The following is a 26,642-nucleotide window of genomic DNA, read 5'->3' on the forward strand; positions in this document are numbered from 1 at the left end:
CATATTCTGATTCTTCCCCTCTCACCTCCCTCCTTTGGTGGGTTTCGTTACTCTGTCTTCATGTGTGCATGTGAGTGTATGTGCATGTGAGTATATGTGCATGTGGATGCATGCTTATGCCTCAAGTGTAGGCTCTTTTTTTATAGTAAAACTATCTTCATAGGAAGATGAAAGTGAAGGGTCTTCTTTTACATTGGCCACCCCTAGTCTATCACTGTGCAGTACATTTTAACATAGTGTATTTTCTTAATGCATGAGTAGAATATACCAGATTTATAACTTTAAGAAAAAGAATAATTAAACTATAAGGAAGTTCAAGTTTTGTTTTTGTATATAGTTCCAGCTATATTTGTGTTTTCTTACTTTCTATTTTAGAAATATAATGTGATTTGTGTATCTTTAATAAAATGAGCATTTAGCTTTTGACCTGCTTTTACTCATTTTTTTTATTTCAGATCCATAAATGGACTTGGAAATATCTTAGAAACACAAAGATCAAGGTATATTTAAAAATTCTGCTTCAGTAGCACATGTACTAAACAAAGCTATTACAACTCATAATTTTAGTTCATAAGCACTAACATAAATATACTCAATTATAATTTAAGAAAGGTACGGGTACATTTTAAAATATGGAGTTGTTTAGAATGTCTGGGAGCTGTCCTTGAGCTCTTTTGCTCAAGGCTAATTGGAGGTAAGAGTCTCCTGGGTACTTTTCTGCCTGGTTTGGCTTCAAACTGAGTAGCTAAAATTTCAGGCATGAGCCACCGGTACCCAGTTTAGGATGGTCTTTATAGGCTATTTTGCTACATTTAGTCTGTTTTGCTATATTTAGTGTTTTTTTGTAACTAAGGCTATAGATCTACAGTAATGCTGTACAACGAAGCTTTTGTTTATTAAGGAGCAATAACTAAGACTTGCAATCAGGTGTGGTAGCATATATATATATATATATATATATATATGTATAAATAAAATCCCAGCACGTATATATATGTATATGTATATGTATATGTATAAAATCCCAGCACATGGGAAGCTGAGGCAGAGAGGATTTTGAGTTCTAAGCCATCTGGGCCACATGATGAGACCCCGTCTCTAAAGACAAAATAAAAGTTCTTTCATACTCCAAAGAAGTCTGGAAAACTGTGCTAAAGAATCTTATGTTAATTTAAGGCATTTAAATGGCTAATACTTTAAAAATCTCATTTCACAGCTGTAAAAAAAACAAAACAACTATGTTGTAAAAATCCATGGGGTCTTTACCTTTAAATTCTTGGTGTATTCCTTCATTACATTTTTATTTAAAGTCTTTTAGGTTCTTTTCCTTTTTGTTGTTGGTATGGCTCTGTTCATACAGATGTGGTTCATTTTATACAAAAGACATGCTCTTAAAATATTTTTGTAGCTTGAACTGTTTTCCACCAAGTTGTGTCATGATTTAGAAAAATTCCTGGATCAAGATATTTTATTAAGGTCATGTGTTTGGTGAGAAGGAACTCAGCATCTGATATATGCCACAGGGCGCAGCCAGCAGCTCTGCGGCCTTGAGCCACACAGTCCCAGGTTGAGAGGTTCCTTGAAGTGCAGCCGGGGCCTGCTATGGCAGAGCTTAGAGGTGCTGACAGACTACCAGAAGCTTTAGGAGGTGGGAAGGCAGCAGCTGCTTATAAGCTTGAGAGCAGCTGGTGAGTGAGTTTGGAATGCATTCTCAGAAACCACTCCTGCTGACAGTGGAGGAAAAATGCCTGCAGAGTGAGTCCTTTGCAGGCACTGTAGGCCTGGTGTGAGCGGATGCACTCTTGGAATTTCCAGTGCCATTATATCAGTCCTGGAGTCTCTAACTCATGCCAAGACATTCCTCAGCATGTCTTCTTCCTATTGCACTATACCTTGCTTCTCACCTTAGTTTTAATTTCTTTACAAAATAACAGACACAACTGAATACTGCTTAAATGAGCTTTAAAGAAATCATATTTGTAAATAACTGTGGCTGTAAGAGCATTTCTTTAGCAACCATATTAAATTAAGTCTATTTTGTCTGATTTCATTTTGAAAGTATCTATGTCATAAATAGGTTTGTTTCATCTTGCTTACTTTATTATGTCACAATTTATATATATATATGTGTGTGTGTGTGTATATATATATATATATATATATATATATATATATATATATAAAATGTGAAAATACCGTACAGAGGGGCTACAATTACATGAGCAAGGTACTGAGTACATCTCTTATCAAGCTTTGTTGCCTCCTCCTTTGTTTCCCTTCCCATCCTTTTATTTGCTATTTCTAATCTTCCTTCTAGTCTGGTTCTTGTCCTTTTCCTTCTTCCTGTCCCCCTTTCTCCCCACCCCCGCTTTTCCTTTTCCCTTTCTCATTCCCTGTCCTGCTTTAGACAGATAGTCTACCATTTGAATCACTCTCTCCAGCTCTTTTTTCTTTAGTTATTTTTGGGATAGGGTCTTGGATTTTTACCTAGGACTGGCCTTTGAATGTAATGCTCCTACCTAGGGTCTCCCACGTATCTAGGATTATAGTTATATATGACGGTGCTTGGCTTACATGTTGATAGAATCTCATTAATTTTTGTCCAGTTTTCCTTGAATCATGATCCTTCTGATATCTGCCTCCTGACTAGGTAGGATTACAGATCTGAGCCATCATGCCCAGTGCTCATTTCTGCTATTTCTAACATTTGTTCTAGTATAGAATAGTAAATATGCAAGGATTGTTACTTCAAAAGGATGCATTAACAAGAGAATGAAGGTTTTTTTTTCTTCTATTTCTCCAGTATCTGAGTCTGAAATTGTCTTCCCTGCAGGGAGAATTAAAACTGTGTTAAGAGTCTTTATCTGTAAAGATCATAGAACAATTTACTGTTGAGTCGTGAATCTTAGATTAAACATTCCCCAACATTTCTTGAGGCACAGACATTTGAGCTTCTAAGTATGGAAGGTAGAAGTTTGCTTCTTAACAAAATATTTGAAATCACTTGGGAATTTTATTTTTACATTTACATTTAGCATTTTGTAGTTGACAGCTGCTGTAAAAGGGCTTTCCATGTGTATTTAAGATTAAGGAATAAGAACAATGAATAGCATTGTTTTCTCTGTAAGGTTCAGAATTGATTTGGAGGCAACTCAACTTAAGTCTAAGTGGTTGCATAGTCTTTAACTTTTTTGGACCTTAAAAATATAGTGATTTAATTGGACTGAACAATGGAAAATAAAAGCCAGTTGGTTGATAATAAATTAACCAGTTCAAACTACAAAACATTCTACTGAGTCCTGGGCATTTCATGGCAGATTAAAGACTTAAGTTGTAGTTAAGGCAAAGTTGCTTTTGAGATCAGTTATTTGTTGAAAACAGATGCAAACAGGCAAAAGATAACATATTAAATATTACTAATATATCACAACAGGAATATTAAAGTTCACAGGGTCCTGTAAGTTTAGGAAAGTAGAAAGGGATAGCTCTTCATGCTTCCTGAAGAAACACATGGAAAATTTTGACTGGGAAAGTGATTATTGATCTGAGTCCTAAAGAATAAATGAGAATTTTCCAGGTGACCTCTTTTGTCAGGGAGATTTTATATTCCAGGAACCTGTAACCATTTTAGGATTACTAGGACACATGGCAATGTGTGTGTGTGTGTGTGTGTGTGCACGCATGCATGTATATGTGTGTGCATGCACATGTGCATGTCAGTCCTGTAGCTTGAACTCAGGGCCTGGGAGCTGTTCCTGAGCTTTTATTACTCAAAGCTAGTAATCTACCCCTTGAGCCAGAGCTCCATTTCCAGCTTTTTGGTGGTTAATTGGAGATAAGCGTGTCATAGACTTTCCTACCCTGACTGTCTTCAAACCATTATCCTCAGATCTCAGCCTCCTGAGTAGCTAGGATTACAGGTGTGAGCCACCAGTGCCCAATGGCCCATGAGTTTTGTAGCAGAGAGAAAAGATATGTGGCTAAAGATCTTACCCCAAAAGATCTTATAACATGTTCCTTGTATTTTCTCCTATAAGCAGCAAGGAATTAGCAAAGGCTTTGAGGTTGACTTGATGTTGAGATTATTCTCTGATCCAGGAAATACAGGAAAGAGAAGAAACTTGGTGGGTTGGTGGTAGAACTAGGTTTGGAAAAGGTAACTAGGTCAGTTTTGTAAACAGTTCTGAGTTAAGTTTGAGATAGCACTGAATAAGGCATTTGGAGTTCAGACCTGAGTGTTTAAACAACATCTACAGCTCATAAATCAGGGATTGGCTGACATACTCTGTAGAGAGACTTGTTGAATTTTGAAAGATGTAAATGCTCCATTTACACCATCATCCATTTACACTATTGCTAGAATAGCAGCTGAACTTGGTACTTCTAAGGAAAATAGGAAGAAAAATGAACATTTGAAGTTTTTTCTTTTCTCACTGAGTTTTAAATGATTGTTATAGCTGGGTGCTGGTGGCTCATGCCTGTAATCCTAGCTACTCAGGAGGCTGAGATCTGAGTATTGAGGTTCAAGGCCAGCCCGGGCAGGAATCTCCGTGAGACACTCATCTCCAGTAAACCACTAGAAAACCAGAAGTGACACTGTGGCTCAAGTGGTAGAGCACTTGCCTTGAGCTGAAGAGCTGAGCGACAGCGCCCAAGCCCAGAGTTCAAGGCCCACTATTGACAAAATAAGTAAATAAATAAATAAAAATAAAATGATTGTTATAATCTTTATTTTTCTTAATGTTTTGGAAAACATTTGGCATTTTTATCTCTAAAGGAGAAAATTAAACACATTTCACACCATAGAAATTGGTTTTCTAGTCACATGGCTCAAGTAAATGAAGCATTTTTTTTTTTTCGTGGATAAAGTTCATCAGAACTTCCATCTGGAAGCTTAGACTTTGTCCTTTTAGTTGCTTCATGGAAAACTTAGAGACTTCAATATTTTATTCTCTGCAGAGGACAATAGATCAATAATAGACCAATAAGAGTTGGTCTTATAATGGACCAATAATCTGTTGGACCGATAGATCTACTGTTGATTCTGTCAGTTTTAGAAATACCAGTAGAATTTGGTTTTGTAAAGCAGAATTAGCTTTCAGTGACATGTACCGTCTCAGGCACTGGCGTAGTGAAGCTATGTATTTATTAAAAAGTGAATTAGATATTTACAAAATTCACATGAACAAACTACTCAAGTAAGGTGGTTTTCTAAAATAAAGATGATAAATATTGAGGAGGAACTCCATTTTTTTTTTTACCTGTCATATATATTTGCTCAACTGTGGAGGTGAGACAGAAAGTAGGTTTCATGTTAAGACTGGTTTTTAGTGAAAGTTGATACCAAAAAAAATCTTCATGGAGCATTTACTTCTTTGCCTGATCATTTTCCTAATTCAGCACATCATGAGTGTCCAGAATTCCAACTGTTGATGGAATCTATTAAGTAGAACTTGGGAGCATTTGTCTTTAATAAAATGGGATTTCCCCATCTGTGCCAAGCTCAGCGCTCCCAGCCTAATAGTGTTGTTGCAGCCAGTGTGAGTGCGGGGCCTGCTACCAAGTCCCACGCAGGCGCAGCTGGCCAGCCTGAACTTCAGGGAGGTAATTGGGTTTTCATGTTTGGGCAGTGAGTAAATCTTGACGATGACAAATGAACTTCTGTTTTCTTTGTGAAAGAATATACTGAGTGTATTGAAAACTCCTGGAGTCTGACTTTTATATCTTTGTCCTTTCCCTTCATTTTAGCATTCTGAAGTCTGTGCTCTGCTGTTTTATAGGCTTTATGTTAATGTTGGAAACCAGGACCCACCTATACATTTACTGTTGTAGATTTAAACTAAACTTATTACTAATTGTGATATTATGTATTATTTGCATTTGCATCACTACATTCCTAGTAGGGTTTAATTATTACTAAATAATTGGGGTGGATTTTACCAGTACCGAGGCTTGAACTTAGGGCCTTGTGTTCTTGCTCAGCATTTTTTACTTATGGTGAATCCTCTACTACTTGAGCCACACCTCCAGTCCAACTTTTGGGCTGGTTTTTCAGACTTTTCTGCCTAGGCTGGCTTTGAACTTCAATCCTTAGATTTTATCTTCCTGAGTAGGATTACAGGTGTGAGCCATAGGTATTAGCATTTCTAAATATTTATTTATTTATTTATTATTAATAAGTTTTTTATTGTGAAAATACCATACAGAGGAGTTACAATTACATAAACAAGGTAATGAGTACATTTCTTACCAAGCATTGTTGCCTCCTCCTTTGTTTCCCCTTACACCGTACCACTTCCCTAAATAATTTTAAGAGAACTAACATCTATTTAGATAGAGCATTGCAAATTGAGAAGTTGCCCTCTACAGGGGACCCTAACCGAAGTCAGTGAAGTCAGACCTCCATGTAAATAGGGTCCTTGAGAAAATTAATATCTATACAATAGTTGTTCTACTATTCCTCTTTTTTTATTTATTTTTACTGCTTAGACTAGAAACCAGAGCCTTTCACATACTGAATACTCTGTCACTCCGTTTTACCCCAGCCCCTGACACTTCAGTGTTTTGGGTTTTTTTGTTTTTTTTTTTTTTGTTTTTTTGCCAGTCCTGGGGGTTGAACTTGGGACCTGCGCACGGTTCCTGAGCCTCCTTGTGTTCAAGGCTAACGCTCCAGTGCTTGAGCCACAGTGGCACTTCTGGCCTTAACTGAGTAGTTTATTGGAGATAAAAGTCTCACAAACTTTCCTTCCTGGGCTGGCTTCCACCTGGAATCCTCAGATCTCAGCCTCTTGTGTAGCTTGGATTACAGGCGTGAGCTACCAGCACATAGTTCTCAGTATTTTTGTATTACCTTTTATCATGGGAGGAGAAGTACAAGAAATACAAAAATTCCAAAGGTATTTGGGATATACCTGTATACTATGACCATTTGTCATTGCTTTTGTTTCATAGTAATAAGCTTTGTTTCTAAGTAATAAGCTGCTTACAGAAACATGCTTTATTAAATATTTCTAAATTGTAGAAATACAGTGTTCAACCTGCATGTGAATTACATTTCAGGATTGAAAGAAATCCTCATGGGGGAGAAAAACTATTAAAGAACCAAGTAATTTTCTGCTTAATCCTAACCATTCTCCACTTTCATGAATTTTACATAGACATTTTAATAGCAGCCTTTTTGCTTCTTGCCTATCCATTTTATGCGTTTCCTCAAGTAATGTTAAATCTTTTTGAGGGGGGTAGGGGAAGGCTTGGCGTTTGAACTCAGGGCCTGAGGTTTGCTAGGCAGGTGTTTTACTGCTAAGTCACCCTCTCCAGTGTCCCTTGTTTGTTTTTGTTTGTTTGTTTTTGTGCTGGTTATTTTTAAGATAGGGTCTTAGATCACGATTTGCCTATTTTAGGCTTCCCTTCTTAGGTAGAATGAAAGATGAGTATGACCTGCCCCAGATACTTTCCTGGGAGATGGAATCTCTTAGACCTTCCCTGGCTAGTCTGGAACTGCTATTTTCTCAATCTCAGCCTAACACATGGCTTAGGATAGCCTATCTACAGGAGTCTCTTGAACTTTCTGCCTGAGTTGGCATCAAGCCACAATCCTTCTATTCTCAGCCTCCCATCTAGCTTGGATTACAGTCATGAAGTACCAGTGCCCAACTCCAGTTAATCTTTGTTTACATGTTTTTTATAAAAGAGTTTTAAAGTTTTTTTCTGAATTAATTGAATGTATTTCATATCATTGTCAAATGTTCACATAAATTTTCTTCCTTTTAGAGTTGATCTCTCAAATGTATTAGATCTTCATGCTTTTGATGGTCTGTCAGGAATAAGGTATGTTTTTGTATTTTCAACAGTTTTAATGTGTATATGTTATAGGAATGAGTTATACAAGTTCATCCCTTAAGTTTTCTGTCATTTCTTTTGCATATAACTCATTCTTAATTAATTGTTAATGGGTTATTTGGAAGTCACTTATGTGCTTTCCTATGAAAATTATGTTAATGAAGTTCAGAGAAGCAAGAAAATCACAGTTGGAGGATAGCATGGGCTGCATAGCGAGACCTTGTCTCAAAAAAACAAATTATAGCCGGGCGCTGGTGGCTCACGCCTGTAATCCTAGCTACTCAGGAGGCTGAGATCTGAGGATCGCGGTTCAAAGCCAGCCCGGGCAGGAGAGACCGTGAGACTCCTATCTCCAATAAACCACCAGAAAACTGGAAGTGGCGCTGTAGCTCAAGTGGTAGTGGCACTCGCCTTGAGCTGAAGAGCTGAGGGACAGTGCCAGGCCCAGAGTTCAAGCCCCATGACTGACCAAAAAAAAAAAACAAATTATAATGCAAATGGTAAGTCATCTGTAGAGACCCATCATTGATACTTCTACACCAAACCACCTATACTCCTATGGAGAAATGCATGAAGTACCACAGGAAATTGTAGCAAGTGCTCCTTTCTCCTCTTCCTGGAACAAACTTTTTGATAAAGGAGGGAAGGAAGATTATCCTTGGGTATCAATATCTTCTCTTTTTATAAATTTTTTTTTTTTTTGGGTCCGGTCATGGGGCCTGAACTCTGGGCCTGGGCGCTGCCCCTCAGCTCTTCAGCTCAAGGCTAGCGCTCTACCACTTGAGCCACAGTGCCCCTTCCGGCTTTTTTCTTTTTGCTTATATGGTGCTGAGGAATCGAACTCAGGGCCTCCAGCATGCAAGGCAAGCGCTCTACCACTGAGCCACCTTCCCAGCCCAATATCTTCTCTTTTTAAAATTGTAAGAAGAACCTACAAATTGAGTCCTCTCTTCCTAACAGACTTTTATATGTACACAGTACAGAATTGATAACTAAAAGGCATGATGATCTGCAGCAGAGCTGAAGAATGTACTGAAATTTAGACTCTCCCAGTCAGAGCTGCCTGTCTCTGCTCTGGCCTCCACTGTTCTAGTCTCTGCTGCTGTGGGGTTTATTACTTTAGTGACCTGATATAAGTGGAACCATGTCGCAGTTGTGCTTCCATGACTGCTTATTTCACTTGATGTCATGTCCTCACATTATCCTCACTGGAGGATTTCCTTCTGTTTTAAGGCTGAATAACAGTACATTTTCATCTATATACCCTATCTGCCTTATCCATTCATTCACTGATGGACATGCATCCAGTGATGCATGCAATGAGTATCTTTTTAAGTTTCATGTGTGTCTACCCATAGAAGATCATGAAAAGACACCTCTCTTGACTCTTGAATTGGTAAGGCAAATTTGGTTACTAATGGTAACTAGTAAATTTGGTAATAATTCTGTACCTGTGCTGCCTAATTCATATTCATTTATATATCTGTGTAATTTTGCTTTAGCCTTCGGAATTACACTGAACTCATACACAAACTTTTGTTTCTAAGGTAGAAATGACCCTAAACTCAAATAGTCTTCCTTCTTAGTTATCGATTTACTAGGAAGATGATTGGCCAAAGGTGTGTCCTAAATAGTAAGAACATGCTAGCTGCTTCTGAAATGGCCATATGTCTAACCTGGTCTAGCCTTTTGTCTTTCTGATCTCTTTTTCTTTTATGAGCAGACTATAGAAAGTACATTTTACCTGAGTACTTAATGCTGCGTGAACAATTTCTCCACATTCCTTTCTTTCCCCCTTCACATCTGGCCCAGAGCTGTATCATTTTGTTTGAAGCAAGGAACTCTTTTCTTGGTCACAGACCTTGTGATAGTTTAGGTGTATTTACAAAGGAGAGAGGATGAAATAATATTGCCTTCAAGTTGCCTTCCTTAAACCACCTTTTTTCTACTGTGTCTGTTTTTGCAAGGTGAATTGTCATTTACTACAAAACACTAAACTATTTCTCAGTTGAACTTCCTGTTTTCCCCTTTGTGTTTTGCTTCTTAGTAGTTTATTCATTAAAAAAGATGGTAGTATGACATTACTTCCTATCTTGATATTCAGGGTATCAATTTTGTTTTTTCCTTGCTGTAATTTTCTCTACTAAAGCATCCAGCTCATTACATTGTTCTAAATTTTTACTTGGGAGAGAAAAGTGTTCCATCTTAAGAAGAAAAGAGCTAAGTTATTATTTTTACAAGACACAGTAATTTATGTCGTAAACACTAAGCTATTGCCGATATTCTCCTCAGTGTAAACACAGAAATTACTAGAAAATTATATACTTCAGGTGTCCAAAATGGGGATTCTGATTCACAAATTGTAGCTGTTGGTTCTTGTCCATTAGCCTTCAGTGCCCTTTACGTTATTTCTGTGATAGAGAATATTGTGGGACACAGAATTCTGAGACTTCCTAGGAACTAAAATATTCCTTGTTAAATTTTCTACCTTCTGCTTGCATATGAAGTTGTGTGCACATTACCTAATAACGAATGTTGCACAGGACATAGAGAAAAAGTGTAGGAATTCTTTCTACTCTCATTGAGAGCAGTTATGATGCTTTAGTGACAAGCCATGTGATGGAATCCCCTCCACTGTAGATAAGACCTTTGCTTGACTTTTTCTTTGCACTCAGCTGCTAAACCAGAGATTCTCTTCCTGAGCAACCAGCTGGGAAGGATTTAAATTGACACTTTCTCTACTAAGACCCCCCAATGCGACTAATTCCCTCCAACAATTCCTACAAGTCTTTTCCCTTTCCTAAATTTGCTGTTACTAATTTACCCCTTGCTGCTCTTCAACATAAAACATCTGCAAGGTTTTAAGTCCCTTTGCCCCTCCCATATTTTCCCCAGCAGTGTGGAAACATAGGCTACAGTTGTTATGGTTATAATTTGTTCTGCCATATTCATCTCTGGGACCTTTCCATATCAGAGCAATGCATTCTTGGAATTCTGACTTTTTTCCCCCTTAGCCTAATTGGTAACTGGCTGTATAAAAGTGTATATTTATGGATTCTGTTTGTTCTTTATTAAATAAACAGGTTCAAGGAAAAACTTTAAAAAGAAAATTTTACCCTTCTGATGTTCTTCTGCTAGTATTATTTTCCTGTTAGGAAGCTAGGGAGAATTAAGAAGCTTTGACCAGTACTGAAAAAAAATATATATATAATCTATAAATAATATGTAATTAAGTATATATATATATTTCTAAGCCTTCATGGAATTGGAATTATAAAGCAATTACTGATAGATTTGACTACATAAAAGTATCATAAAAAGGTTAGCTTCTCTTTTCATTGTGTATTTTTGCATGTGAGTGTGTATTTTATATAATTTTTTTAAACGTTAACTTATCTCTATTAGAATATGTGATCTGCATGAAGATTTGGTACTATCAAAGAGATTCATTTGTGGAATCTCTCTTCTTATTTGATTCTATGTCTCTAAGTAATGTGAAAGTTTAAGTGAAGTGTATTTATCTCTGAACTTACGGTCAGTTCTTAGTTTGCAGAAAAAACTTCAGCATGTGTCAGCAGTACCTCATCTTGATCAGGTAAAAAAAAAACCTCACAGATTGTTTTATTAATTGTATTTTTGCAGTCAGTTATGATAGTTCCTTTTTTCAATTTCTTTTTTATCTTTTGGTGCCTCCTACTCAATCAGCTTGCTTGCTTGCTTCTGCTGCTCTCCCCCTTGCGCTCAGCCTCCAGCATGGCATTTGCTGGGTATTTTGGAAATGGAGCCTCTCAAATGTTTTTGTCTAGGCTGGCCTTGATCCATGGTCCTCTGGGTCTCAGTCTCCTGAGTAACTAGGATTACATGTATTACCCACCTGTGCCTGGCTTGTGTTGATGGTTTTCATAATTTTGAGTACTTGAGAGATTATCCAATTCAGCTTTTTAACACATTATAGGAATTTATCAATCCAGAGTTGTTTAGAATCTTAGGAAATCTTGTTTTCTAGCTTCTCATCCTACCACTCAGCATTTTTTTTTTAAATCAGTTCTTGTGATGGGAATTTCTACTTAAAATTAGCCTCAGAACTCTTATCTAGAGTCTATTTAGTCCATATTGAACAAACTGATTAATGAAAAGTCTGGTACAAGCATGGCATATTTAAATAAAAATTAACTTGAGTTTCACCTTTACATAACACTGTAAATTTGAACTCTATAAAGGGATGTTTTCATATTCTAAAATTCAAATCCCACAGGTAAGATGCTTAATTTTCTATGAACAAATTAAAGATATGTCCACTGTCCCCATGCTTCTGTTCAACAGGTCATAGCTAGCTAGCTTAACAACAATTCCTTTGTTCCCTTTAAGAAAGAGTGAGGAGCTGGACACCACTGTGTCACACCTGTAATCCTATCTACTCAGGAGGCTGAGATCAGAGGATTGGGGTTTGAAGCCAGTCTGGGCAGAAATGTCCCTGTGAGACTCTTATCTCCAATAAACTACTCAAAAAAGCAGGGACAGCGTGCAGGCCCAGGATAGAGGGTGGAGTGGGGTGGCAGATACAGTGACAAGAAAAGAACTTGAGCGAGCACTGTACTTTGTTTTCTCTCTTCTGGAAGCTATTTCTCAGTTATTGTGTCATTACCAGTTGTAATGGGACCCCCAAAATAATCAGCCACATGTTCATTTGGCTCTTTTTTTTTTTTTTGTATTGGATTTGAATGCAGGGCCTTGTGCTTGCTAGGCCAACACTCTAAGCTGAGCCCCCCCCCCCCTTTTTTTAACACTGAGTATTGTGAGATACAGTCATTTACTTTTTGCTCAGGCCTGTGCTTGACTGTGTTCCTTCTATTTTATGCTTCCCACCATAGCTTAGATAACAGGTGTAAGCTACTGTGTCAGGCTTTTTCCATTAAGAGGAAGTCTTACGAATTTTTTGCCTGGGCTGGCCTGAAACAAATCTTCACGATCTCAGCCCCATGAACAGCTAAGCTCGCAGTTATTAGCTTTGGCTTGTGTTTATAGGGAGCTATTACCTTCATGTTGGTGCAAAGCTCTGAAAAACTTACCTTTAAAATAAGTGCATAAGAGAAAGTCTTTAGCAGAATTTTGGGGGAGAATGAAATATTTATGATCGTCATCACACAAAGGAGCTTCAAGTACTCTTACTTAGTTACTGGATGAAGAAAAGACACTAGGAATCAAGGATTAAAGATGAAAATATACTGCTGATAAGAGCTTTTCATTGCCAGTGTCTATACCCACCAGTGTCTTGAATGTAACCCATTATGGCATTCACAGTGTCTTGTAGTATGAGTTGAAATGCTTTCACAAGCATTATTCTACAGCATCCTTGAATGTAAATCCTTCTTTCCATAGCCCAGGCTTGATGGGTCTCAGTGAATATTTATCAAAAGACTGAAAAGCTATGACTGTCAAATACAGATATAGTTCAGAATCACTTGTGGAACTTAAAAGAAAAAAAAGGTCCCTCTCTCTCCAATCTCTAGGAATGGGGCTTGGATATGTGCATATGAATGTGTGTTTTTTTGACATTTTATTATATAAGCTTTCAAAGTTGCGTGAAAATGGAGAGAATAATAAAATGGACCCCTTTATGCATGATCCACTCAGTGTGAACATGTTGCCAATTTTCTTTCATCTGTCCTCTCAACATTTCTTTGCTAGCATTTAAAATATCTTAAACATTAAACTTCAGACATACACGAAAGTAGAATAGTATAATGATCCTGCATGCTCTCCTCACCCCACTAGAATGCATTGAAGCAGATCGCAGACATTATGTCATTTCGCCAGCAAATAGGGCATGTGTATTTTCTTAAAGCTCTACAGTGACTCTAGTGCACTCTCCTCCTTTAGATCAGTTAGCTCAGCTTTTCAGTGCTTGAGATGAGGTCTTTTTGCCTGAACTGGCCTCCACCTGCAGTCCTTCTAATCTCCCCTCTCAAGCAGCTAGAGCTACAGGTATAAGCCACCATCCCAGAACATTTTATTTTTTATTTCTTTAGTGGTATTAGGGTTTTGAACCCAGGGGCTTGTCTTTGTCAAGGTAGACTCTGCTGCTTGAGCCATGCCCTATGTTTCTAGTTCTTTAGAGTTGGAGATTTACAAAGATCAGGAGGATAATTACATCTCCAAGTCTGTATTCTATAAATATTTTCAAAGTTCTGAGCTGATGAAGACATCATGTTATATCAGTCTCATCTCTCTGACTCATTTAACCTATGCTAGCTCAGAGACAAAAAGAACTTTTCTTTTCTTTTTTTTTTTTTGCCCTTCCTAGGGCTTGAATCTGATCAGGGCCTGGGCACTGTCACTGAACCTCTTTATGCTCAAGGCTAGAGTTCTACCACTTGAGCCACAGCACCACTTTGGGCTTTTTTTTTTTATATAGTTTATTGAAGATAAGAGTCTCATAGACTTTCCTGCCCAGGCTGGCTTTGAACTGCAGTCCTCAGATTTCAGGCTCTTCAGTGGCTAGGATTACAAGCGTGAGCCACTGGAGCTGGTGGGACCTTTTCTTTGTTCTTGTTTTTTATTGTGTTTTTGGTGCTAAGGATTAAACCCAGGACCTCATGCATGCTAGGCAAACACTGAACCAGTGTTTGCCTAGCCCTGGGATTTAGTTTTCTTTTTTATTTTCTCTTATTTATTTTTTTTAAATCATCTTTAAGTAGTTGTATAAGGAATTTCAGTTCAAGTCAGTTTGTAAGTAAAATGCATCTTGATCAAAGTCATTCCTTCATCATTCTCCCCCATTATTCTCAATTCCACCCATACCCTCAATTTACTTGGTTCCATTTCAATTTAGTGTTCTAAGAGAATGAAATGGCACTTCTGCCCTCTGCATAGTTAATTTTTCTGAGCCTTTTTCCCCACATGAAATGGAAGCAGTTACCTTACTCAGGATTATGGTGAAGAGTAAATAAAAAGATGAAATGAGACGGCACAGGCAAGAATGTCTGCTGAATAGAATGAGTACACTGGGCACGTGTTCCTTCCTGCTAGTGGTTCCAGAAAGGGCTGGACAACCCAAACCCTCTCATGAAAAGTTTTTGTCTAAGCCCTAGCCTGTTAATCTACTCTGCAGTATATGGAAAACGGAATTGCTAATTCCATGTCAGTACATACAGAGGAAAATTCAGTATACATAGGCAACTTAAAATTCCCTGTGTGTTCCTTATTAATACTCTGATAAAAATTATTGATCTTTTGATTCACAGAGTATTCTCACAGTCACTTTTGAAGTACCAGGAAATGCCAAAGAAGAAAGTCTGAATGTATTTATTCAGGTGAATGTGATTTTTGACTGATTAATGATTTATCAGCTGTTTTGTTGCCTAGTAGCATTAGTGACCGTTGGTCTTATTAAAATGTGTCACTTGGTGCAGAATCTCCTGTGGGAAAAGAACGTGCGAAACAAGGAGGAGCGCTGCATGGAGGTCATCCGGCTGAAGGTACGCGGTTGCTTCCCTGTGGATGCTGGAACAGAGTCCTTCTGTGGCTCTTATATAAAAGTCATATATTTGGGGTTAGTGCAAATAGCCTCGGTCCGCTCTCATTTGTATCATCTCCACTGCTGAAAGCATGATTTATTCATGGTGCAGGTAAAACAACCTACTCTTTGACTACTGGAAGTCCCTGCTCTGCACTTCCAGTGTCCTGGCCTGTGAAATCCACTCAGTCAAAACTTTTTCTCTTGCCCCACACATTGGTCAGGTAGAGAAAACTCGGTTTATTTTTCTAAGAGAGCTTCATTTAAAAGAGAAAGGATTTTGAGAATCCCTCACTGATGGACCTTATGCGTCTTGATGCAGACACTGAACATTTGCTATACAAAGTTATACAAAGGATTAGGAGAATTCCTGTTCTGTGTTAAACTTATTCACTCCACTTGACATTTGGGTATGCATATCACCAAAGGTGTTTTTCCCAGGAGACAATGGTTCCAGGTGTGTGCTTAACTCGTCAGCAGTCATTTGAATGTGTACTCGTAGAGGTTCACACGAGTGTGTACACCTGCCATTGTTGTTAGGAACTAGATTCGCCCTGGAGTTAGCAACCAACTATAGTTGCTAGAATGACAGAGGATGAGATTGAGGGGAAACTTTTGACTTGGACTTTCTCCCTGCCTATCCTGGCTTATTTGAAGATTGTTCTGCAGAGCAGCCAAAGAATCTCAGGCTGCCTTCCCAATATTCCCTCTCAGGGGCCCAGAACCGACTCTGAAGCTGGCTGTGGCTACAGCATTACTGACATCGTAGGATTCTGAGTGGCCAACCATAGTTCTTTATCTGCTTCTATCCTGAAGAACTCAAGCTATCACCCGACCTATACGGTGCAGTGGCTCCTCCTGAGCTCTCTCCCAGGCTGTATCCTGTCCTTCACTGTGTGACCTTTTTTCACTCGTCCTCTTCAGTTCTTTGGCCTTTATTATGTCACAACACAGAAGGATTCTGGAAGAAAACAATATATTCTTGGTCTTCATTTTCCTGTTACCAAGTATTAGACCTAGCACCATCTCTGTAGAGGGAGAGGGTGGTAGCACACTTGTCCTGTGTGCAGGGAATCCTGAGTTGTCCCCGCATCCCTCCCTAGTTAACTTCAGTAGCAGCTAATGTTTTATAGTCTTTGTAGAAGTAACACAGAAGTGGAGCTCATGTAATACTTTCCAAGGAGTTTTTTGGTTTTTGGTTTTTTTTTTACTATAAAAATAGAAAAAAAGCAGAACACAAAACTGGATGTAGAAAAATAAAATCAGGAGAGAAATACATTAAAAATACACAAATGGGCCAATAATACACAAAAATTGTGTGGCATCAATGACTGAGTGGTTTGTCTTCAACCATTTTTAAAATGCATATATAGTATATGTATGTAATGAACATTGCTTCATTAATTTCATCCTCATAGGAGTTAGTTTATCAGATAAAACGTTCTCATTTTTATAAATGAATACAACATAACTTCTATCCAGGTATTATAATAAATTTTTCTTTTATAATTGTCTAAATCCATTTATTACAGTTCATTTCCAAAACAAACTATAAACCACTAAAATCCTTTAATTTCTCAAAAATCCTAACTAAAGAAGTATAAAATCTTTAAAAGAGAACAATTAGTAGAATATGGCATAGGACATACTCTATTTTTTGGCTTTAGTTCAGGCTTTTTGTGGGTATATATGACATATATTGAAAGAATATCCCAATCTATATTTATTTTACTATTAGGGTGCTTCAAAGGGTGCTGGGCGCTTACAGCTCACACCCAGCTACTCAGGAAGCTGAGCTACAAGGATTGCGTTTCAAATCTAGCTTGGGTAGGAAAGTCTGTGAGAACCAGCAAAATGCTGGAAGTGGAGATGTGGCACAAGTAATAGATTGCACCAGTCTTGAGTAAAAGAAGCCAAGTGAGTATGACTCTTAGTTCAAGCCCCAGTACCAGTACACAAAAAAGAATTATCTGGGCCCTGGTGGCTCACACCTGTAATCCTAGCTACACAGGAGGTGAGATCTGAGGAACCTGGTTCAAAGCCATCCTGGAAAAAACTGGAAGTGGTGCTGTGGTTCAAAGTGGCAGAACACTAGCTTTGAGCAAAAGAGTTCAGACACAGTGCCCCGGCTCTGCGTTCAAGCCCCATGATGGAAAAAGGAAAAGGAACTGTTGGGCCAACAAATGGAGAGAGAAATGGTGGGTGTACACAGGCATAATAGTCAATGTGCATATGCGAACATGGAGCCAGGAAACTTGAGGGCTGGGCGGGATTGAGAGAGATGGGTGAGGGGAGAATGATCAACATGCATACCACACATAAGTTGACATGTATCGAAACCCCTTTGAACAACTATTTCAAGATGAGATAAAAAAATCCATGGAAAATACTAAAAAATGATTTTTGAAAAATGGATGCATATATAAACCTTTTTATTAGAAGTTTTGAAAACTTTTCCAGGGTACAAAATACTGGAATGAAATAGTTGTGCAACTTCTTTCTATGTTCCTATTTTGAAAAAGAATAGCAGAAGTTAATCCATTCACATTGATGTGTTCTTTCTGCTTTTGACTTTGAGCTGGGGCTGACTGATTGTTCTCCTTGGATCAGGGGCTGGTATCTCTCAAAGACAAACCACAACAGGTTATCCTCCAAGGGGTCCATGAGCTGTATGACCTGGAGGAGACGCCCCTGAGCTGGAAAGAGAACCGTGAGAGAACAAATCGACTGGTCCTTATTGGTAAGTGATAAAGTAAAATTTCTAAAGCAAAATAGATTGGAGAACTGAGCATGGTAGTCCCCGCACTTGGGCACCTGGGGCAGGAGAATTGAGTTTATGGCCTGCCTGGATTACACAGCAAGACCCTCTCAACAACAACAACAACAAACCCAATAGATGACATAATGTGCTCAGCAATATTAACCAGTCTTCTTTTATAACTAATAAATAATAACTGAAACTAATAACTCTTCTTTTATAACGAATAAAGCTTGAGCTAATGTATTTTAATCACCTGATGGCATTCCAAAGAGCTTTTTAGGCCTTTTACTCTTCTTTAAGAACTCGCTAAAAAGTGAACACTTCCAAGCATTACATTTAAGACTTAACTAGAAAGTTAAAGAAGAAATAATTGAGTTCCTGTTGTTTTTGTAAATTCCTAAAGATCACCAAGCATTTAGTACTCTGGAATAGACAGACAAATTATGTCATTTTAATAAGCACAATCACTAAGTATTTAGTGATTATATATAGTCTGGAATTAATAGATGAACTGTGTCCTTTTAGTAAGGATAAGATAATCACCCCCATATTTTGTTTTGTTTTGCAGGCAGGAATTTAGATAAAGATATCCTTAGGCAACTATTTATCACTACAGTGATGGAAACAGAAGAGCCGTGGACCTCGGCAGATCCCATTTGTCCCTAGCGCTGCGGACATTCTTGTGAACAGGACTATGTCATGAAAAGAAAACAGGGATGTTTCTGGCTGCTGTATTTCAACCAGCTTTTCTCATTACTTCTGTGCTGAATTCCAGTGTACTTGAAACTGTATTTATTTAACAGAATACATAAAATGTCAATCAATACTGTAAAAACATTTGGCATTCATGCAATAAAATATATCCTCTGAATTTGTTTTTAGAGACAGTATTTCACAAAAAAATTCCATAATTCATTTTTATTTCCCTTGGGACTTTAGCTGATTACAGAGATATAATACATTATTGTTATTAACAAAAGTTCTTAAGGCAAGTATTGTCATTGTTAATTAAGTGAAACAATTATTTGCTGTCTCTAGAGATTTTAAAAGTGGAGGAAAATCTCTCATAATTAGTGATGAACTGTAGTTTTACAATATATTTAGAGGATTCCAATTATAGTGCTTTAAGTAGCTTTTACTGCTAGTATTAAATTCATCATGATTATTTTGGAGTTCCTCAGGTCTCAGGTTTTCTTACATGATGCAGTGTAAGCCACCGGCTAGCTACAGAAGTGGTTTCATCATGACATTTCCATACGTGTATAGTGCACTTCAATGTTGCTCATTCCTTCTTTTGCCTTCTGAGCCCTTTTCTTCTCTCAGTGGACCCTTCCTCTTCACAAACAGTTACCCACTAACTTTCATACCTTTTTTTGTTTGTTGGTTTGTCTGATCTTTTTTCCAAGCAGAAATGCCCATGTAAACAGAACTAGTACTTAAGGTACTGAGGTTTACTTGTGACGTCATACTTGCTAGGAATGTACTCTGCCTCTTGAGCCAAACTCTCAGGCAATTTTACTTTAATTATTTTGAGGATAAAGCCTTTTGTTTTTGTGTGGGGCCAGGTCACCTTCCAAGTAGCTGGGATTGAGTTGTGAGCCTCCATTCCCTGATACTTTTGTTGAGCGTCCTGGTAACTGCTTAGGTTGGCCTTGAACCAGAATCCTCCTGATCTCTGCCTTCCCAGTAGCCAGAAGTGATATAATATGATCTGTACCCCACCCTTTTCTCTACCATCCTACTTTTGAAAAATGGAGAGTACTCCTATGAGACAAAAACGTGTGGTGTCTTTCTTTCTAGTCTTTTTTTTTGGGGGGGGGGTCGTGGGGCCTTAATTCTGGGCTTGGGTGCTGTCCCTCAAGCTCTTCACCTCAAGGCTAGCACTCTACCACTTGAGCCCTAGCGCTACTTCCGGCTTTTTTCTTTTTGCTTATGTGGTGCTGAGGAATTGAACCCAGGGCCTCAGGCATGCAAGGCAAGCGCTCTACCACTGAGCCACCTTCCCAGCCCCTCTTTTTAGTCTGTTTTATTTCACTTAACATAATGATCTCCAGTTCTATCCATTTGCCTGCAAATGATGGAGTTCATTACTGTATACTATTTGATATTTTCTTTATCCATTTGCTGGCAACTAGGCTGATTCTATAATGCTACATGGGTGTGCATGCTGTATGCTGACTTAGATTCCTTTAGTGTATACTGAGAGGTGATATCCATATATCCATGGCAGTTCTAGTATTAACTAAAACTAGAGGATCCTTCACACTGATTCCTATAGTGGCTACACTAATTTACATTCTCATTACAGTATGAACTATATCGTGCCCCTAATCCATGACAGCATTTTTTTTTAAATTAAGGACAACCATTTAACTTGGTTGATATGACATCTCAATGTAGTTTTTTTTTTTTTGGGGGGGGGGTCCAGTCATGGGGCCTGAACTCTGGGCCTGGGCGCTGTCCCTCAGCTCTTCAGCTCAAGGCTAGCGTTCTACCTCTTGAGCCACAGCGCCACTTCCGGCTTTTTTTTTTCTTTTTGCTTAGGTGGTTCTGGGGAATCGAACCCAGGGCCTCATGCATGCAAGGCAAGCGCTCTACCACTGAGCCACCTTCCCAGCCCCTCAATGTAGTTTTGATTTGTATTTCCCTATTGTCTAAAGATGGTGATCATTTTTTCATTTACATGTGGGTCATTTGTATCTCTGCTTTTGAGAACAATTTGTTCAAGGATATCTACTTACTGATTGGATTGTTTCTTCTTTTGGCATTTAACTTTTTAAGTTCTTTCTGTGGTCTGGACATTAATACTCTGTCAGATGTATAGCTGACAAAAAGTTCCATTTTGTAAACCATGCAGGATTGTGTTAGGAGCTTTTTAAGTTGATGCAGTCCTAGTTGTCAGTTCTTACTATCATTTCCTAAGCTACTCGGGTCCTGTTCAGAAAGTTGTTACCCTATGTCAAATACATATTCATTTTGATAGCTAATTATTTTATATAAATCATTGGTGCATACATGGTCAATAACTCAATTTTCTTCTGTTCCTGCTACATGCCACCTTGTACAGCTACACTGAAATTACAGAAAAAGGGAAACTTTAATGAAGAGCTTTCTCAACCTAATAGTTGGTGTCAGAGAAGGTTATCACATGACTTTTAGGGATTCTCCTACCCCCATTTTAAGTAAAGGAGCCACATCTACATGATTGGAGTGATCGAGGATTCATTGATTACATTATCTCGAGTTGGTCTTCACCATTGTATCCTTTGGCATCTACCAGCAAGCTTGCTGGTCCTGATCTTTTATTTTGTAATTAAAAATAACCTCTATAGTCAACTAGTTGCTTCCTGAATCCATTCTCTTCGCTTATGTTTGAGAAACGACCCTTAATTATGTGACAATGAATTGCTCAATAGAAAGCTAATTTTTTTAAGCCAAATCTAGGCCTTAATTCTAGCTTTGCTGTTTTGAGTGTTTACTTTGTCTGAGATTGGCTTTCTTATTTCTGAAGTAGATAATAATATCAACCATTGAAGCATTAAATAGGCTCCCTATCCCCTACTCCCCCATACCTGGGCTCAAACTCCATCTCAGCTTTCTTGCTCAGAATTTTTGCCTCCAGCCCAGCTTTTGGCAATGGACTCTCTTCAACTTTTCTGCTGGGGCTGGCTTTGAGCCCAGATGCTCCAGCACTGTCTTGCTGAGTTGCTAGGATTAAAGGTGTAAGCCACCCATGCCCAGCTTTCAGTAGATGTTTAATGTACCTAGGTCCTAGAACACAGCAGAGCCTACAAAACACTGTTATTCTTCCTGAAAATTTATAGTTTTTATAATGACACAATAATAATATGCTTTGGCAAATAATAAGTGCCTAGATCTATTTATCATTTGGCTGTGAAAAGCATACAATTAGTTGTCCCATTGGGAAGAACATTTGGAATAAAAATCTAAACTCTGAAAATGGGTATTTGTAATACTCAGGAACATTTGTTGTTTCCTCTTAACTGTAGTAAATTATCTTTAAATATTTTTCATTACACATGTGTTGTGCACATACGCTTTTGTAACATTACAAATGAAGTCAGCCTTCCCTGAGCCTTTCCCTCCATCCCTATTTCTTCCTAGCACTCATCCTGTGTTCTGTCCTTTCAGACAATTCTTTCACACATTAATCTTCCCAAAGAGAATGATTTTCCAGGGATCAGAGGCATGGTCTAAGAAACACAGAAACTTGTCATTGATACCTTCAGGGTCTTATTTTTATCTCTTGTGTGTATACATGTTAAGTAAACATCATTCCTTATAGAAGACAGTTTGCTTGTAAAAAAAAAAATAAAACAACTGAAGTCAACTATTTGGTTGGAGGGGCATACATCAATGAGAAATAGGTAGAATCACCGAATAGGCCGATCACAATGAAGATCACCTCTAGACTGAGTGACAGAAGATCAGATGTAGATCTTACAGTGAGAAGGGAAGTAAACAGAGTCATTTGTACAGTGTAGAACAGGTGACTGGCATCAGTGGGGAAGGTCGCTGAAACAGATGGCAACTGCCCAGTGTGCTGGGAAATGAACTGGGGGCAGGCAAGGGTGACAGCTAGGCTGGTGGCTTGGAGGACAGAGAGGAAACATCTGAATTACTTGTTTTTTAAATTTTTAAAAAAATGTGCCAGTCCTGGGGCTTGAACTCGGTCTGGGTGCTGTCCCTCAGCTTTTCCCCTAAAGGCTGGCACTCTATAACTTTAGCCACAGCTTCACTTCTGTCTTGTTGGAGTGATTAATTATACATAAGACTTTACTGTCCCAGCTGGGACAGTCCTCAGATGAAATCTGCCTCCTGCCTAGCTAGGATATTATAGGTGTGAGCTACTGGTGCTGGATTACTCTAATTCACTGGGGAGTGCTGAGGGTTTAAGCTGAGAATTTATGTAAGTGAGATCACTGGTGGATGAATCAGTTATTTCTCTTTTGAAACTGCTAGCTTCTGTGGGGAGAATATTACTGTGCACATTTCCCATGGGTGTTTCTCTAGTGTCTCACTAGCTTCTAGTATTTGCACATTTAAAATTTTAATAGCTACTGATGAACTGACATAAATGTCACTACCTTTAGCTTCATTTTCTCTAACCTATTTTTAACTTGTGAATCTGAGTGGACTGGCATATCTCTGTTTGATTTTGTTGTATTTTATATTGCTTTTATTTCTTGAAGGCACAGTGATCTAGTCATTATCCAAATGAAGTATTTTTTCAAGTGATCAGAGCCATAGTTTAACCTGCAATTCCAGGATATTTGGGAACTAGGCCTTGCTGTATTTGAGGCACAAGTCCCACTTCTGGCTTTTTGGTGGTTTGTTTGGAGATGAGAGGCTTATGAACTTTCCTGCCTGGGCTAGCTTCCAACTATGATCCTCAGCTCCTTGAGTACCTAAGACTACAGATGTGAGCCACTAGTGCCTGGCAAGTAAATGGTTCTTTCTGAGGCCTTTTCCAGCTGTAAATGAAAAGAGCAAAACTGACATGGCATTGAAGACAGCTGTGTGAAACTCAGATGATGAGAAGGAAAGGCCGAGTGACTGACAGACTCAACTTAGTAAAAACGTACTGTTCAGGCCTTGAAGTTTCCCTCTCTGTGGCCATCCATACATGAATTAGCAAGTCTTGCAATAGTTCATTTCCTAAGCAGACGGGACTTTGCATTATCTCCCCATGATTGCTGACTCCATTTCTTAGACTTCACCCCTTGCTTTAATGACTCCATTTGGGAATCTGGCCAGCTACACAAATGTTTCTCTATTGGAGTTTTTCTGTTGTCATGATTAATCTAGGAATGTAGGGAAAAACGAGAGTGCCGTTTTTATCACATCTTATTAAAGATATACTTCAACATGATTTGTGACTCTTGAAGTTGGCCTTCATTACTCCGTGAAGGTTTCTCCATGGAAAGGAAAGAATCCCTCTTTTCCACTTGAACACTAAAGCTTCTGGAGGAACCTGAGCTGTTCAGCCCAAACTTCAGTAGTGGGGAGTTATGCTGCACCTCCTTCAAGATAGATTGCCTACCTTAGTTCAGATTTTTTTTTTCTGCCACAAGTTTGATTTTCACATTGATAAGAAATCATTGAGTAGTTACGTACGGAGAGACAAATTTCACCGATATGTATTTTGTACTTTTGAGTTAAAATCTAATGTTGCTTTATGTCCTTGTTCACAGGTTACCCCAGCTTTGGACTGTGGGACCTCCTAGCCACTATTAACTAAGTCAGTGTAGGCTTTTTATTGTTATTTTATTTCTTTTTGAGCACATCCTTACATCCTTTCATTTGTAAATATACCCAAATTCCCATAGAAATTGACTTTAGGACAACTTTAACAATTCTGCCTGTATCAGGTAATGGGCTCCCTGGTCTGCTTGAGAAAATATGCCTCTCCAGCAGAGGTGAGGGTGGAAGGGATGACAGGATTGGGGGGGAGGGGGAGGATGTTGAGCAGGTTCTCTGGGGAGTACCAGCTTGAATAAGACACCTGTCCCAGCCCTCCTGGAGCTTGGTTTAGAAGATCATACAAATTATCGCTGGTAAATTTGGGATTCAAGCACAAATCCATTAGGCTCAAACCTTTGTGTTACTGGTCTTTCAAGCTGTGTACAACTGGAAAGCTTTAGTGGGTAAAACCTCAGGAGTAGAGAAGTCTTAACAAAAAGACTTGCAGGAAGCTGTTCTCCACATTTGATCCCAAATGGTGCTAGCTGCTTTCAGCTGCATTTAATCCCACAAGTACGAAGCTAGGTCTTGATCATGTGCCCTGGTGGTTGGCTTCGGATGCCTCACAGAAAATTCATCATTTTACCAATACATTCGGAAGGCTTCCTGTGTAGCTGAGTGGTTTATGCCACATTTTGCCAGATGTTGCCTTGTATTTTCCCCAAGTTGGTGGGTTTCAAACTCTGACTGTGTGCTATGCCTCCATACAATTCCCGTTTATATGAATTGAATTGCGTTCCACAGAACTGCTTCATTAGTCCCTAAGTCTGATGAAGCCAATAAAAAAAAATCTTCAAGGATTTCAAGTGAGTCAGTGTTAACAGGAATGGTGTCATGTGCAGCTGAGCAGCGTGGATACTGAATGATGACACATGATTAGACAGTGACAGTGCGGCCCTCCCTTTCCTCCTTTAAGAGTCAAGTTTTATTCTTAGAGTACAAGCATCCTATCAGAAGTGTTCTTTCTATCAAGGGAAAAACAGAAAGGCATTGCAGTTTAAAAAAATGCATGCCCACAAAATTAAGAAAACTGAGAAAAGGGGGTTTGGGAAGGAGAGGCGAGAATTCTGAAGGGTGTGACATTGATCAAGACCTACTGTATCCATAAACTGCTCTGCTGAATTAGCAGCCTCTTTGTGCAAGTAAAGATTTTTTAAAGGAGGGTTTGTTCTGAAAATATAGAGTGAATGACAGGGAAAAAAGGACGAGAGAGAAGGGAAAGGGTAGACACCCGTAAGAGTGCATCCCTTTGTTTTGTGGGAGTTTTTAGTTAAGACCATTAAGAAAAAGAGACTATGAGACATCATTGCAGTGTGAATACCTTGGCTCGCGGTGTCTATTGTAGGCATAGGTACAGGGTAATGACAATAAAGGTCGTTTTTATTCATCACTGCTGAAAGGGACTGGGGGAAGCCTTTGGGCTCCCTTGAGTGACTTCACTCTGAACATCTTAGGACATTTCTACCTTTCCTGAACCTTTTGAGTCTGGGACAGGACTTGAAGGAGTTTGTGAGTGGGGACCACAGGAGGCCCTCCTCTTGGAGTGGGATATGTTGTGGGAACAATCGTACCTACTTGGAGGCTGAGGCAGGAGAAGCACAAGTTCTCAGACGAAGTTAAGAGGTGGTGTCTCAGAAATCCCTAAAACCAAAGCTGAGGTGTGACTCCCGTGGTTGAACACTTGCCTTGCGTGCTGGCCCAGAGCCCTGGCCTCCATCTCCAGCACGGGGTGGGCGACTTCGGGGCGCCATGCTGGAAGAGGACAACGTACCCATGAAAACGGGTGATGATGAGCCATCTAGGAAACCATCCTTGTTCCTCATTCTTCCAAGAAAACCCGTCGCCCTTTCCTCCCTAGCCACATTCTGGGAGCGATCTGCCCCCCGGAGGAGGTGGCCTGAAATTGGTTGCTTTTTATCTGACAAATGGGAGGGGGGGTGAGCAGGTGGGTGTCAGGAAGAGGGCCCCCCCAGCACCCTTCCCGCGGGGTGCACCGCGCGCCTCCACCATTGGGCCGCGTCAGCGGGGAGTGGCACCGCTGGGAGGTGGGGTGGGGGGCGGTGGGCAGCGTATAAAGGTGTGGGGGGGGGCGTCCATCCTATCGGGGCTCCCAGACCAGGCCACGGGCCTTGGCGGGGCGGTGTGGGTAAGGAGAAGAAACGATCGCAAGGGAAGGGCTAACGGGAACGAACGACAGGGCCAGGTGGGCCCGGTGATCGGCCGCCTCCCACCCCCCGAGTCCCTGCGCTTCCCGCCGCCACC

General features: G+C 39.3%; 1 protein-coding gene across 2 annotated transcripts in view; it reads left to right on the top strand.

The window, feature by feature from the left end:
• The window catches only part of LOC138836973 (zinc-regulated GTPase metalloprotein activator 1A-like), a 43,683-nt gene extending 24,696 nt beyond the window's left edge, over window positions 1–18,987 (top strand). For both annotated transcript variants that reach the window (XM_070035689.1, XM_070035688.1), the window contains 7 exons: window positions 456–500; window positions 7,771–7,827; window positions 11,386–11,434; window positions 15,084–15,152; window positions 15,252–15,317; window positions 17,966–18,095; window positions 18,685–18,987. In XM_070035689.1, coding sequence (XP_069891790.1) covers window positions 456–500; window positions 7,771–7,827; window positions 11,386–11,434; window positions 15,084–15,152; window positions 15,252–15,317; window positions 17,966–18,095; window positions 18,685–18,782 — 514 coding nt within the window. In that variant the 3' untranslated portion in view covers window positions 18,783–18,987. The remainder of the gene's footprint in view (window positions 1–455; window positions 501–7,770; window positions 7,828–11,385; window positions 11,435–15,083; window positions 15,153–15,251; window positions 15,318–17,965; window positions 18,096–18,684) is intronic.
• Window positions 18,988–26,642: the final 7,655 nt, after the last annotated feature.

The sequence above is a fragment of the Dipodomys merriami genome, unplaced genomic scaffold, assembly GCF_024711535.1.
Source record: "Dipodomys merriami isolate MVZ:Mamm:240054 unplaced genomic scaffold, mDipMer1.0.p SCAF_26, whole genome shotgun sequence".
Lineage (NCBI taxonomy): Eukaryota > Metazoa > Chordata > Mammalia > Rodentia > Heteromyidae > Dipodomys > Dipodomys merriami.